This window comes from Centroberyx affinis, unplaced genomic scaffold (genome assembly GCF_046629955.1).
Source record: "Centroberyx affinis isolate AG114_WGS23_722 - 3 ecotype Tasmania unplaced genomic scaffold, CSIRO-AGI_Caff_v1 ptg003278l_1, whole genome shotgun sequence".
Taxonomy (NCBI): Eukaryota; Metazoa; Chordata; class Actinopteri; order Beryciformes; family Berycidae; genus Centroberyx; species Centroberyx affinis.
The window spans coordinates 84,757-98,515 of record NW_027281295.1 but is presented as its reverse complement, the minus strand read 5'-3'; the positions used below and the strand labels follow the sequence as shown (position 1 = coordinate 98,515).

Below are 13,759 nucleotides of genomic sequence, written 5' to 3'. Positions count from 1 at the left end.
AAAAGGTTACAGCACCATAAAGGGTGCTGCTATGGTACAAATTTAACAACCACTTTTCTGGTACTACAACCACTTTTGTTAAGAGTGGACAGCTCTCACATTCAATTAACAAAAGCAGACATGGCAAAGAAAAGAGGACAATCACTTTGATTCAGAGCGCTTCTAGTGTTAAATTAACCCAAAATGTTGATGTGGAATAAAAATATCACTTGAATTAGCACACAAAATAGGAGCAATATTGGTGGAAATTGTTCATTTAACGTAACACAATGCTTTGTCATCATTTAGGAATAATGGGTCCACAATCATAGTCTATCTGCAGGTTTCTGATAAACAAATGTAAGACTTTTGAAAGCCTTTTTAATGCTACCTGCTAATTTAAGACCAAGTTAACAACCAAAATTAAGACACAAAGACCCATTTCTAATTGAACATGAATGCCAATGAAAGTTGTGAAAGCTGTGAAACTGAATGGGCAAAAAATAAAAAACAACACCTGGAAATGAATTGTTAAGGGACATAAGTCCATCTGTGTTTAGTAAAGCAAATAGGATGCAGATTATACTATATATATACTGTATATATATTAATCTAAGAGTGGACATGCAGCACAGAGAAGCTGGTGAAAAAATAAGACCTCTAATAACTAGATTCAAGACATTCAAAGATTTTTTAAGGCCATCAACTTAGATATTTTAAAGCTTCTTCAGACACCCACAGATACCCTGCATCAACAGTGGATGGATACGTCATGATTGAAAGGGACTTACTTGACCCCCCACTGGTGGTCACCTCTGTGGAAGATGACCAGGTTACCATCGGAGTCTAGGGCAAGGCCTGACACCTGACCCAGCTGCAGAGGACTCTCTGGCCAGGCTGACACTTCCTCCAGATGGTAGCCTGCGTGACACACACACACAAACGTAAGCAGCAAAGACTTTGGCAGTCAACTCTGAATTTTTTTTTTTTGTGTGTGGGCGTTTTGCCTTTATTCTGATAGGTGAAAGCAGAGAGAGAGGAAACGAGAGTGGGATGGCATGTGACAAAGGTCCTTGGCTGGATTCAAACCCGGTAATGTGGTACGCGCCACATAACTGTGCAACAGATTTGATTTGATGCCAAATCATGGTTACAATCGCACCTAAAAGTTGCATAGTGTGTCTCCAGGATTATGGAAGTCCTAGACTGCAGACTAAATGTTGTGGAGCCCTTTGAAATGAGAGTTTTTGTCATGCAAGCTTTCATGTCACATCGTGTACTCATAAGCACCTGAAAACAGTGGTGGAAAGTAACTAAGTACATTTACTCAAGTACTGTACTTAAGTACAATTTTGAGGTACTTTACTTGCGTATTTCCATTTGATGCTACTTTATACTTCCACTCCACTACATTTCAGAGGGAAATATTGTACTTCCTACTCCACTACATTTATTTGACAGCTTTAGTTACTTTTCAGATGGAGATTTGACACAATGGATAATATAACAAGCTTTTAAAATACAACACATTGTTAAAGATGAAACCAGTGGTTTCCAACCTTTTTGGCTTTTGACGTCTTACAAAAAGCAGTGTGTAGTCGGGTCACATTTCAGATGTCTATGAGTTGTTAACAGCTCCACCAAATAGTGATTTTTCCCTCTAAACCTCACATGGTTTCATTTCAATAAATGTTCAAATGATCCCATATTTCAGCAAAAATCAAAGATTAGAGAAAAAGTCCAAAAACTGAAAACAGATTTGTGTATCAGAACTTTGTTTTTTCTTCTTTCCTCTCCCATTAATCATCTCACGACCACTCAGATTTATCTGGTGACCCTTTGGAGGGGTCCGACCCCTAGGTTGGGAACCACTGGGCTAAACTAGCTAACTGTATATAAAGTAGTTCAAACTGGCTCCACCTCCAGCAGCTACAACAGTAACATGCTGCTTACACACTGATGCTTCAGTATTAATAATCTAATGATGTCATATATAATAAAATATCAGTCAGAGGGACCAAACCACTACTTTTACTTTAATACTTTAACTACATTTTGCTGCTAATACTTATGTACTTTTACTTAAGTAGGATTTTTCATGCAGGACTTTTACTTGTAATGGAGTATTTTTACATTGCTGTATAGGTACTTTTACTTAAGTAAAGGATCAGAGTACTTCTTCCACCACTGTATGCGCCATAGACCACTGAGCCACCAGTATGCCCCTGTCAGCTCGGAAAAGTTACAAGGTCATCCCAGTGTAGTGTGCCGCTCCATGTGGTCGAAGGCGACCACTGGCATGGAGTAAATCTAAACAAAAGAGGCCCCACATGGCCCTGTGCGATGTTCTATTTACTCTATAATGTCAGCGCTTTCTTTTTTGTTTGAATTATTATTTCTATGGCATTTCTGCCTGAATGGAGAGTACAGTGAAGAGTGACAGGAAGGAGGGGAGAGAGGGGGACGACATGGGTCCCAGGCCGGACCCAAACCCAGCAACTACATGGGATCCACCAGGATGCCTAATGTCAACATTATCGTCTGTTCATTGAAGTGTTCTATTTTGCTTTGCTGTGTTTTGACAGTGGGCAACTGCCAGGATTTGATGGGCTCTGACGTCCATCTTCAGATAAAGGTTGCTGTGAACGAATGGGAGAATACGTACACACATTGATGGGAAAATACTGATACATTAGCCTGAAACTGTTTACACTTGAATGTGTTTTTGCTTGCTACTGGCCCTCTCTCCAGGTATGGCCTACCGCAGTCTGTGAACATTTCACTCCTAATGACAAAGACACAAAGACATAAATGCTCCCCTCCCAAATAAAGCTAGCAGAAATTAGATTTTGTGATAATGAGCACTGCGTTTTCCATCATGATGATTATAGGTTTGAAAATCACACATAATCATATTCATTTCCAGCAAAATGAAGCTAGAGAATTGACTAGAAACTAGAAAATTTACAACACAACGGCCATCAGAACGTATAAAAAGGCCCGCCTCCTCACCAATCAGCTCTCTGGAAAATTGGAGTCGCCATTCCTACAGGATCCCGATATGAACAAAAACAGTTCATTCAAATGAAAGTGACAAGTAATAAAAAATAACTGTATTGAATTCACAGATAGTAAGAAGGGCTGTTTGCAGGACAATGGTGTTTACAGACCGGTACACCCACTTTGCTTTCTGTGATGATTTATTATATCAGAAAGGATGTAATATTTAGTAAGCTACATCAGAATAAATGTTTGTAGCATTTCCTGGCTATAAGAGAGGGCTTCTAACAAATAGCAGTTAGCTCACATCAGCTGACCGTAGTTCTGAATGGTGAATCATATTTAGGCCTACTGTTGCATATTAACTGCGCTGCAATTCTTTCATAGGATTCCAGAGGGTGATTAATGCAATAGACTGCACTCATATTCCATCAGCACAGCCCAGGCCAACATGAGGCCGACTTTGGGAATATGAAAGCTTTTCACAGCCTCAATGTGATGACACAATGTTGTGTTAATGGAACAAAGACTGAAAGTAGAACATGATGAGAACGGGCAGTTAATAACAGGCAGTGATGAGAACTTGCGTATTAACACTATTTGCAGTTTCCCTCCAGTAATCCTCTCTAGTCTTGGCAGTAGCGACACCGTTACTTTTCATTGTTGCAATGTTTTTGTATTGCTCATATTTATACATTATAACAGACACAAATGTCATCCATTTCTTTCCCGTACACACTTTTACAATCTACTTAACATGTGGAAATTGTCAGCAGCATGTTTACATAATCCCACAATTATTTATAGTCTATTGTTTTTACTTTCTACCGTTTTTATTGCTCTTTTTATATTCTAGTTGTGTGCTTGTATGATATTTCCTTTTCCCCGCTATATCACGTTATTTTTGCTGCTGCAACAACCTAATTTCCCCATGGAGATCAATAGTTTAATTTTACCTCATATTAAATATGCTGCTCTGGATCTGTCTGTTGATTGGCTGAAACAGGCTCCAAGTTGAACACTGTCTCAACTTTAGATACACCGCACCCTACGTCAGTGTCAGACAAATAGCAGAGGCGAATACATTTTCCCGGTGAGTAACGTTAATATCCTATGGAGAATCCTATGGTATGGAGAGTGGACTCCTCATCTTCTTCAAGTGCAAATAAAGCTAACTTTCTCTTTCTCTCCTGTTTGAAGCAACTGAGTGTGCCTGAATAAATCATATTGTTGGACAATTGTTTCGATGTAAAAATTAATTCCAGTTACAAAATTTGATAATTCAAAGATGCATGGGAGGCAGTGAATGTAAATGGCCTACAAACACACACTGACATGCTCTAATACAACCAAGACATTATCAGCTACACTAACCCAATCTTCACTGCCTCCATCTAAAGTCCACACTGGATGGATGACTTTCCATGGTGGTTGCTTCACTCCTGGACACAACTGCGATACTGGTCCACAGAAGAACTTTGTCACTTTGGTTATAAGGTCTGATATCGCTTATTGCAGGTTTAACAGACATCTCGACTGAGTGGTAGAGCTGACTCTGTGTATTAACTCGATTTAAGTTCATCTGTGTGTTAACTTGGATTGGTTTGTGGACCGACCCCCCACCCCCTTAATCGCTTTGAACTTGTCATATCTCACTTTAACTGTGAAGAGCAGCAGGCCTCAAAATCAAGCCACTTTCATGACAGGAAGAGACCCCAAAATCACCCCCACAATGATGTGGTAACACTTTACAATAAGGGTACATTAATAAGCATTAACTAACCCTTAATTAACAGTTAACTAATGTGTCTGGCAATAATTTACTAATGGTGTTCATGTTAACTAAGGTATTAATTTATACATTATTTAATAGTTTATAAAGATGACTATTAAATAATGTATAAATGAATACCTTAGTTAACATGAACACCATTAGTAAATGATTACCAGACAAATTTGTTAACTGTTAATTAAGGGTTAGTTAATGCTTATTAAGCATTAATGAATGAATGAATGAATGAATGAATGAATGAATGAATGAATGAATGAATGTACCCTTATTGTAAAGTGTTACCAATGATGTTTCTCCATTAGAACATACCTTAAATAATAAGAATATTACAAAACGTATGAATAGTCAGAAATTCTCCAAAAACATGCATGTCTGCAAAGGTTAGAACCCAGAAAAAAGTCAGCATGATGGGATGATGTTTGAGGGAAATGGGGGGGTGGGGGGGTAATGATGAAGATAATGATTATGTCAGTATAGAGATTCTAAAACAATATGTAAGGTCTTATAAGGATTATGCACATATGTTGAAAGAAATTATGTTATTTAAGTAAAGCAAGTTTTACCATGAAGGACACCTCAACTGTACGGTAGACTTCTATAGTAAAAATGATGGAGGTTGATATTTGGGTTGCAAGTGATGGGAAATTAAAGTAAAAAAAAAAAATGTCCATAGCTCTTTCCAGGGGTGACCGCTAAAGGGTAAAACAAAAGCGCAACTTGATTAGCATTGGGCAGGAAGCTACTCAAGCAAAATATTGGACGAGATCCGTCAGTGATGTACCAAGAGGATGACAGAGCTTTGTTTGAGGCTCTCAGGCAGGAATTTCAGAAAGGAAGAGACAGAATGCTGCACACAAAACCTATTCACATCAGGAAGCTACAACTGTATACACTCCAGTGGAGCAAGGACGCTGTAATGGAATCAGCTTAGTCAACACGTTTCCACTCTCCAGAGCAATTCAATTATTAAATATCACTCTCCGGACAAGCTGAATAAATACAATCATCCCTAAGGTGGTCAGCTACACCTCCAGTCTGATCAATATTTAGAGCAAAAACCTGATCTGACCAGACTGACCTCTCGCATTGGCTTATTAATGATGGCAGTGAAATGGGGGAACATTGACTAAAAAACACAAAAAAATAACCCAAAAAAAACATATATATAACATAAGAGGCTGCACATTACCAAAGTGTGTGCATGCGAAAACTGCACCATGCCAAAGGAAAAACCAAAAAGGGGATTTCTTGCAACAACAATAAAATATAGTCCTGGACCCACCTTGGTTTTCAGTGAGCATCTTGCTTCCTGGCGGCCTGGCCGTGGCCTCAAGCTGGTGAAACTTGTGCACTCTGTCCCTCACCAGAATGGTGTCCTCCCGGGATGGGAAGGCTAGTCTGGAACTGGGCCAGCCCAGGTCCTTCTTTTGCATTATGCTATCAATCTGAGCCACCAGCTCGGCCTGGGCTCTCTGCATCTTGCTGGGGTTGTACTTATGAATGTGGACTACGTCCTTGCTCTCGCCTAGCAGCTTGGACAGAAGAGAATAGAAGTCACCTGCACAAACAGGACAGAGACAGACCACAGGGAGGAAAGACAGGGAAGGAGGGGAAAGAAAGCAAAGGGAGAAGATGTGGTTGTGCGCAAGTTCCCGCTGCAGAGAGCAAAAGAAGGGATAGTGTTAGGAAGGGTATAGGTGTATTCCATTGGGACAGTGGTGGGGTAGATGCTAGCTAGAGGGAAACCGAGGTGAGGGAAGAGGATAGAGGGGCAGGTGCGTTCGTTGGGAAAGTGATGAGGCAGCTAGAAAAAGGAATAGGTGTTAGCCAGCAGGAAAGGGAGAGGAGAAAGGAGAGGATAGGAAGGTGTGATGGAACTTGACGCATTCTGTGCAGCGCTGGCTACGTTTACAGCCTATATACTTTTATGTCCACTATTTCCCTCCACACATACATTTCTGTCAGTTGAAAGGGAAAGACATGATTTCCCTAAGCCCCTAGGACAGTTACACAGATGAGTACCAACGTACTACAAGTCAACAGATCCGGACTCTCGTTAATTACCAGTAGAGCAGTCCCAGTTTGTAGCTCTTCAGGGTCCACCCTAGTTTGCGGCAAGACATTGAGGTGACTGAGAACCTTTCCCCAGGCCAGCATGGTATAACTTGACTCCCTTTACGACTCACTGTGGTAATTTTAGTCCTGGGATTAAGTCCAGGCTTCTCAACAAGCCCCTTTATTAGCCTGTAGTACCACACAGGAAAATTGACTCTTTGATTCTCCATGCAATGTGACCATTTTTGATAGATGTAATGCAGTGTTTCCCATACATAGATTCATCTGTGGCCAGGGCTGTAGTCCTTGAGTCCGGACTCGAGACCGATTTTTGACGGTCTTGGTCTTGTCTCGGACTCGTAGTTAATATGACTCGGACTTGAATCGGTCTAGGGAGTGAATATGACTCGGTCTTGAATCGGTCTAGGGAGTGAATATGACTCGGTCTTGAATCGGTCTAGGGAGTGAATATGACTCGGTCTTAAATTGGTCTAGGGAGTGAATATGACTCGGTCTTAAATTGGTCTAGGGAGTGAATATGACTCGGACTTGAATCGGTCTAGGGAGTGAATATGACTCGGTCTTGAATCGGTCTCGGATGGATCTCGGCCTCGGATTAACGTTACATGTTATTATAAAATCTAGGCTCAAGGACGCTCAAATATGTTCACACCAATAGTAATAGTAATTTATTTACTCATTTATGATTATTATTAATATTTTATTTTATTTTTTTTCCCCCTGTGTATCTGTAGAACTACAATTGTCCTTTTTGTGTTGTTGAGTCATGTTATCTGCGTGTCTCTGCTCTATACTATGTTTTATATTCTCGATTATGTATTTCTAGTTTTTAGCTGTCCAGGGACTACCCATGAAAATTAGCCTCTGGCTAACTGGCATATTTTCCTCTTCTAATGTGCACTGTCCCTGTCAAATAAATGCATAAATGAAATGAAATGAAATATGCAGAGGCTGTTGGCACTAAAAGAGCACAAGTGGTAAATTGAGGCGGTAATGTGCGTTTATGAATAGGGTAAATGCCTACTGCCACGGTATCAGCCACTACCACCATGGTAATGCTGGCTGTAAAGTTTTATGAATACACCCCATTATGTTTGCATGACATTGTCTGTCCCTACCTCACCATATTAATTGCAGAGTGATATGTACAGTATAGTCTACTGCAGTGATTCCTAAAGCGTGGGCTGTGAAGGTACTGCAGGTGGGCCGCGAGAGGTCATTTACAATAAATAAATAAAAAGTTTTTAATTTTCAATTTTGTAATTAAGTTTGAAATGACCATAAAATATTTATGATTAAATATTTGCATTAAAAAAGTAATCAGAACTAATACAACAAAGCCATGGGATTTAAATTACGTGTTATTCTTTATTTATCTGACCTATTTTTGTTCCGGCCGGAACGTATCTTATATCTTGTCATTGGCGGGGAATTGTAATTGAGGGAATACCTCATCATTGGCGGGGGAAGAGAAAAAATGGAGCGGTGGCTATCAGGTTGCAAAAGGAAAGCTGTTAACGGAGAACTAACCTCCACAAGCGAATCATGAGAAGATCAAAATGAATCCGTGAAAACAAAAAGAAGGACTCCTAGAAAGTACTCAAGTACCTATTACAAATTGTTACGTGTATGTGGATGGATTATTAATTTACACTGCATTGCTGTATGCCCACGTTCACATGTTCTATTTAGGAAATAAAAAAATATATAGGGAAATACTTCATCTTAGTCTTGTGTGTTGATCAGAGTTGTGATTAAAGGGTCGGGTGGGCCGTGGAAGATTTTCAGATTTCGAATTGGGCCGCGGCATTCTTAAGTTTGGGAATGGCTGGTCTACTGTATTGTTTACAATGTATATGAGGTCCCTCTAAGTGTCAATGCAAAAAATCTTTCACGCAGGGCAAAGCAGCAGGTTTACAGTGGGATAATGGCTGTGGTGTCGGCCCCAAAAAGGGGGTAAGATGTTGTTGGATTGTAGAGGAGGCATCACTAGGGGCTTCCTTAAAGGAGTTCTTTCTCTTCCTTGTTTGTGGGGTCTTGAAGTGAACTCTTGTGTTAGGGCCACTTTTGCGTCCCCTTGGATGCATATTTACTCTCCAAAAGGTTTGGTGCCATTTGACATGGCAGCTGGCATTGCTATCATGCATCATTCTAACACACACAATTTGACTGCAATCTGATCAACATTCCTCTTGATTAATAAGAGGATTTTCCATTTGGGCATTCCTAAATTACTGCCTGTGTATGTGAATATCAATCAATTTTCAACCCCCTTAATGGGGTATTTGTTACCATTTTAGTTACTGCTGCTTTGCTTTCATGTGAGATATGGGCTTCTACAAAGTCACCACCCACACACACAAACAATGCAAACAACCTCCTCAAACTGTTAATTGGACTACTGCTACAGTGCAGTACAGGGTTAGACTAAAATCATATATCACCAAAACCATTACATTTTGAGCCCCATTCTGCATTTAAACATTGTTCAAACCTTTAGAGCTTAATAATATAAAAGACCATGTAAAGCTATAGGAGTTCCAGCCTACTTTCTAGAGAACATGACTAATGATGAAATGTTTTTTGTTTACTAAAGGAATAGTCCATCATTACTCAGAGAAGCCAGATAAGAATGTCGTTTTCTTCCAGATAAAACACCATCTCAAACTGCTCCCTAAACCAGATTCTCCAAATCACCAAGGAGTAGATTAGGCTTTGTATTGACTTATGGATTTGCCCAGAGCTCTAGTCTGTTTGCACAAGCACTGTTCAAACAACATCCAGGACATGTAAAACAGTTTTTCCTCTGCATAGAGAATGCAATCTCCAAGCTTTGTCTAACAGCCTACCTCCATATTGTTGAATTGGTCCCCATTTATTTTGCGTCAGAAGAACATTTGAACATCGTCTCTTTTTGGTATTCAATGAGATTCTTCCATAGGCAACGAGGCCTTCTCGTCATTCACATTTTTAATTGTTGATGGCCAATGACTCATGTGTGGCTGTGGTCTATCTAATCAGCAGGGAGGGAGGTGTGCAAAAATGTGTGTATGTTTATCCGTTTCTATGGCTGGAACCACATTGAACAGTATAGTTACTGTGTGGCTTGTAGTATTATCACCAGATGGGAGCAGGCAATGCCATGCAAACATAATGCTTTCAGTGCAAACTAAAAAAAGATTCATAGGTTCACCATTTTTGGACCTATCCCATAGCTTATCGCAAACTAAGTAAAGGATTACCCAGTTCATGTACTACAATTTTGTGTCATTCTGAAGAAGATTTTTTTAAAGGTTTTTCAAAGAAAATCCAAAATGCCAGCCAAAAATTGATGGCAATTGAGGCAAAAATGTCTGTACCCGGACAAAAAAAAAAAAAAAATAGTAATAATATGGAGGCTGTTATGGCGGTCCTGGCAATAACTCCCCCAACTCCATGTGTTAAGCCCTCAAATGCCATGGTATTGTTCCTGGAATTGCTGTATAGCCCACAATACATAATCGAGGGTTAGTAGCCACAAGCAAAAGAAAAAAAAGACTGAAAGAATAACTGGCTTCAGGCATCATTATGAGCCTTGTCTTGCCAACACATTGCTACCAGAGCCTCACTACATCAAGTCACAACCTCACTTAGTGTACAGTTGGGTGATGTGCTTCTCATTAAGGAATGGGATCATTAAAAAGAGACAATTAGTGAATCAACAGTGATAAAAATCAATTCCCATTCCTACTCGCCCGCTGTGAAATGTGCCTCCAGTAGAGTCCTGAGACGGTCTCCAACAAGTGTGAATCAAAGCAAATCATCTCTGCACCCCTCCTCCATTTCCCCTTCCTCTACCGAAATCTAAAAGACGTGATAAAACATGCATCATCTCCTGCTGCATATCCCTGCTTCTAAAGGTTAACGTGTGTGTGTGTGTGTGTGTGGAACCTGTCCGGCCTCAACCAATAACCAATTTCTCAGGCTTCCTGGCTGACTGTCTTAAATAAATCTGTGACAGAAACGTTCTGCTTGTTGCTGCAGAACCCAGAGGAGGCAATAACAATAGAGGCACAAAAGGGAGAGTGAACCTCCCTCCAGAACACCACTCTTAGTAGCCTTAAACAAGACGTGGCACACATCTCCATGGCAACCAACAGCTTTAAGGAGCCGATCTCTGCCGTCCTGAATAAAGTGTTCATAATTCCACCTCAGCAGCCTTCGCACTAGGGATTAGAGGTTCTGAAACTGATTTCCAGTGACATGGAAGCAGAAACTTACGGAAACATGCTTTTTATGGGTCCTACTAAAACACAGAAGGCACCAGACAGCACTACAAAGTACCATTATACTATATGACTGCATATGCCATAAAGTACCAATCGTAACAAGTACCCCAAATCAGGGGTTCCCAAAATGATTCATGCCAAGGACCCCCAAATAGATCCACATTAGACCACAGAGTCCAAATTGAGACTTAAAGACTTTATCCCAAGCAACCCCATCTTGAGGCTATTTTAGCTGTGTTGTATCACTAGGGTTTTTTGATACGTAGAGTTTTGCATCATCAGCATGAGTGAAACAGAATGCCACATTTACTGAAACTGTTCCTGAAGATGAGCATGTAAAGAGTACAAAAGAGGACCTAGGTCTTTAGGACAGGCAGATCATGTTACTGTACCATCTAGTCAAATTTGGGTCTGTTAGTTAAGTATCACAGACTACCCAACAACATCTTGGAGGATGCCATGGCCGACAGTATTAGAACTGTTTTACTGCAGTGCGCTTAAGCCAGGTATCTAGATCAAGTTTGATCCAGGATGGTTTGTAGGGGGTCACACTGCCCCCCTACTACTTTTCTATGGGGTCAGTCTGAGGGGGTCAACAGAAAGTAATGATGTGGATACTGGGTCATACACAATAATGAATATGTTGCCTAGTGAAATATTGTCACTTGTTTGGTCAAATTAGTGAATTCAGGAATTTTCTACAATGGATGATGAATACACTGCCTTTCAACTACAGAGAACAACCCATTGGATGCAGCTTGTCTATGGCCTAATTGATGGGGACAGATTTTTCACTAATCTTTGCCATTTCAGATTTTGAGAAGAGTGTAACATGAAACAATTTAGGCTATAGTGTATAGTGTATATATAGATGGCTATAGTTGTACGAACACATTGTAATTAAGTGGTGCAGATTGTTGCCCTTGGACTCACCCTGATCCAGCACCTCCTCCTCTGCTTTCTTTGTCTCCAATTGTGATCTGTTATCTTGATGATCTTTGGGGGAAGAACAGAGTTTCGTCAGATTGTCTCTTTGTAAGCTAAGCAAAACAAAAACGGAGATGCCCGAAAGAGTGCATAGATTGTGACATTCAAACAGAAAGGACAGGAAATGTCAAAATTTCTAAATGTCTTGTAAATGTCTTTTAAGCAAAGTCTGTGAAAACCCTTTAGTCTACATTCTCATTCTATCTGATGGAAATCCAAAACGATTAAGTGCTGATTGGAAAAGCAGCTCTTAGTTTAGGATGTGTATCAAGGTATTAGACCATATTCAGTGCCTTTTGTACCTGTTGTGTGTCCCGTGTGCATCATGGACATCATATGATCTGGACTGACAGGGATGGGAACACTGGCCTCAGCCGGAATATGACGAAACAGCTCCTTGGAGCCAGGCCTCATGCAGTTCATGAAGGGGACGGCATGTTTACTATCCATGTAGTACATGATGTAGAAGTTGCACATTTCATTGTCAGAAGTACCGCTGCAGAAACAAAATAAAAAAAGGTATTGGGCCAAGCTTAAATGAGTAGTTCACTCAAGAATCTTGAAGTGGTCAAGTAGAGCATGAACACACATATTTTGGACTCATGGTGCACTATCATCTAACCATCATCTGCAAGCTTTCAGGGTTCCTACACATTTTCAATTAAAAAATTCCATACTTTTTCCAGACCTTGATTTGTTTTGAAGATTTTGTCTGGTGTTCAATATGATTTACGCAGATAGACATCTTGCCCCTGCTAACTAGGTCATATCACTGTATAGATGAAGACTGTTCTTCACAGCGACAAATATCAGAATATGTGAGATGATTGGCAGGGTTCCTACACGGTTTCCATTTTAAAATTCCATATATTTCCCAGACCCTATGTTCTTGACTGGATTTGATTTTGGTGGGTATTTGATATAATGCATGCTGACAGTGGCTGGGTAATAAGAGCGTCCCTCTATCTGAACATTATTCTTCACATCAACAAAAACTGTGATTCAAAGTGGGTCTACAACAACATAAAAGCTAGAATTATGTGTGTATCAGACCTGAACCGCAACATTTTCCATACTTTTCCAGACATTTTCTTCAAATTCCCAAACTATTCAAGACCTGGAAATGATCAAATTCATTTTTAATACTTTTCCAGACTTTCCAGACCTGCGTAGGAACCCTGAGCTTTGTAGGGTGACTGTCATTGCCAGGGATGAAACAATCGCAATCTATTTTACCAACTGAAGACGAAAACATCTAAGAGTATTACAAGTTTTTATTTTAGTTGTATCAAAAGTTTAAGTTGAGTGTTCCAAATAAAAACTGTCAAAATACAGTGTGATAACTGCCCTTAAATTAACAAAATATTAAAGTAACTGCACTGTTGAAACCCCAGGCAAAAAAGCAGGGATTTCCATAGCTTTCTTGTACTTTTACATTTTTCAAATGCCATTAGAAGAAAAAACAGTGGATATGAACAACACCTGGCTCATTCCATGTCAATTAACCTGAAAAAAAAACAAGGTTTTGACACTGACCGTCTCGGATCTTGCTGACACTGTATACAGCTACAAAGCTACAAACTTATCTAAGACGGGTTCCTGGCACATTTTGTTGCAAAAATGTTTACTGGTTGCATAGATATGAATTAGTTTGGGC

At 40.0% G+C, this 13,759-nt stretch overlaps 1 protein-coding gene across 1 annotated transcript in view; it reads right to left on the bottom strand.

Moving 5' to 3' along the window:
• pam (peptidylglycine alpha-amidating monooxygenase) overlaps nt 1-13,759 on the bottom strand; it is a 51,047-nt gene that overhangs the window by 11,581 nt on the left and 25,707 nt on the right. Inside the window, exons 13-15 of the mRNA XM_071538458.1 lie at nt 12,405-12,598; nt 12,049-12,111; nt 771-900 (exon numbers count right to left, since the gene is read on the bottom strand). Of these exons, the coding sequence (XP_071394559.1) occupies nt 771-900; nt 12,049-12,111; nt 12,405-12,598 (387 nt within the window). The remainder of the gene's footprint in view (nt 1-770; nt 901-12,048; nt 12,112-12,404; nt 12,599-13,759) is intronic.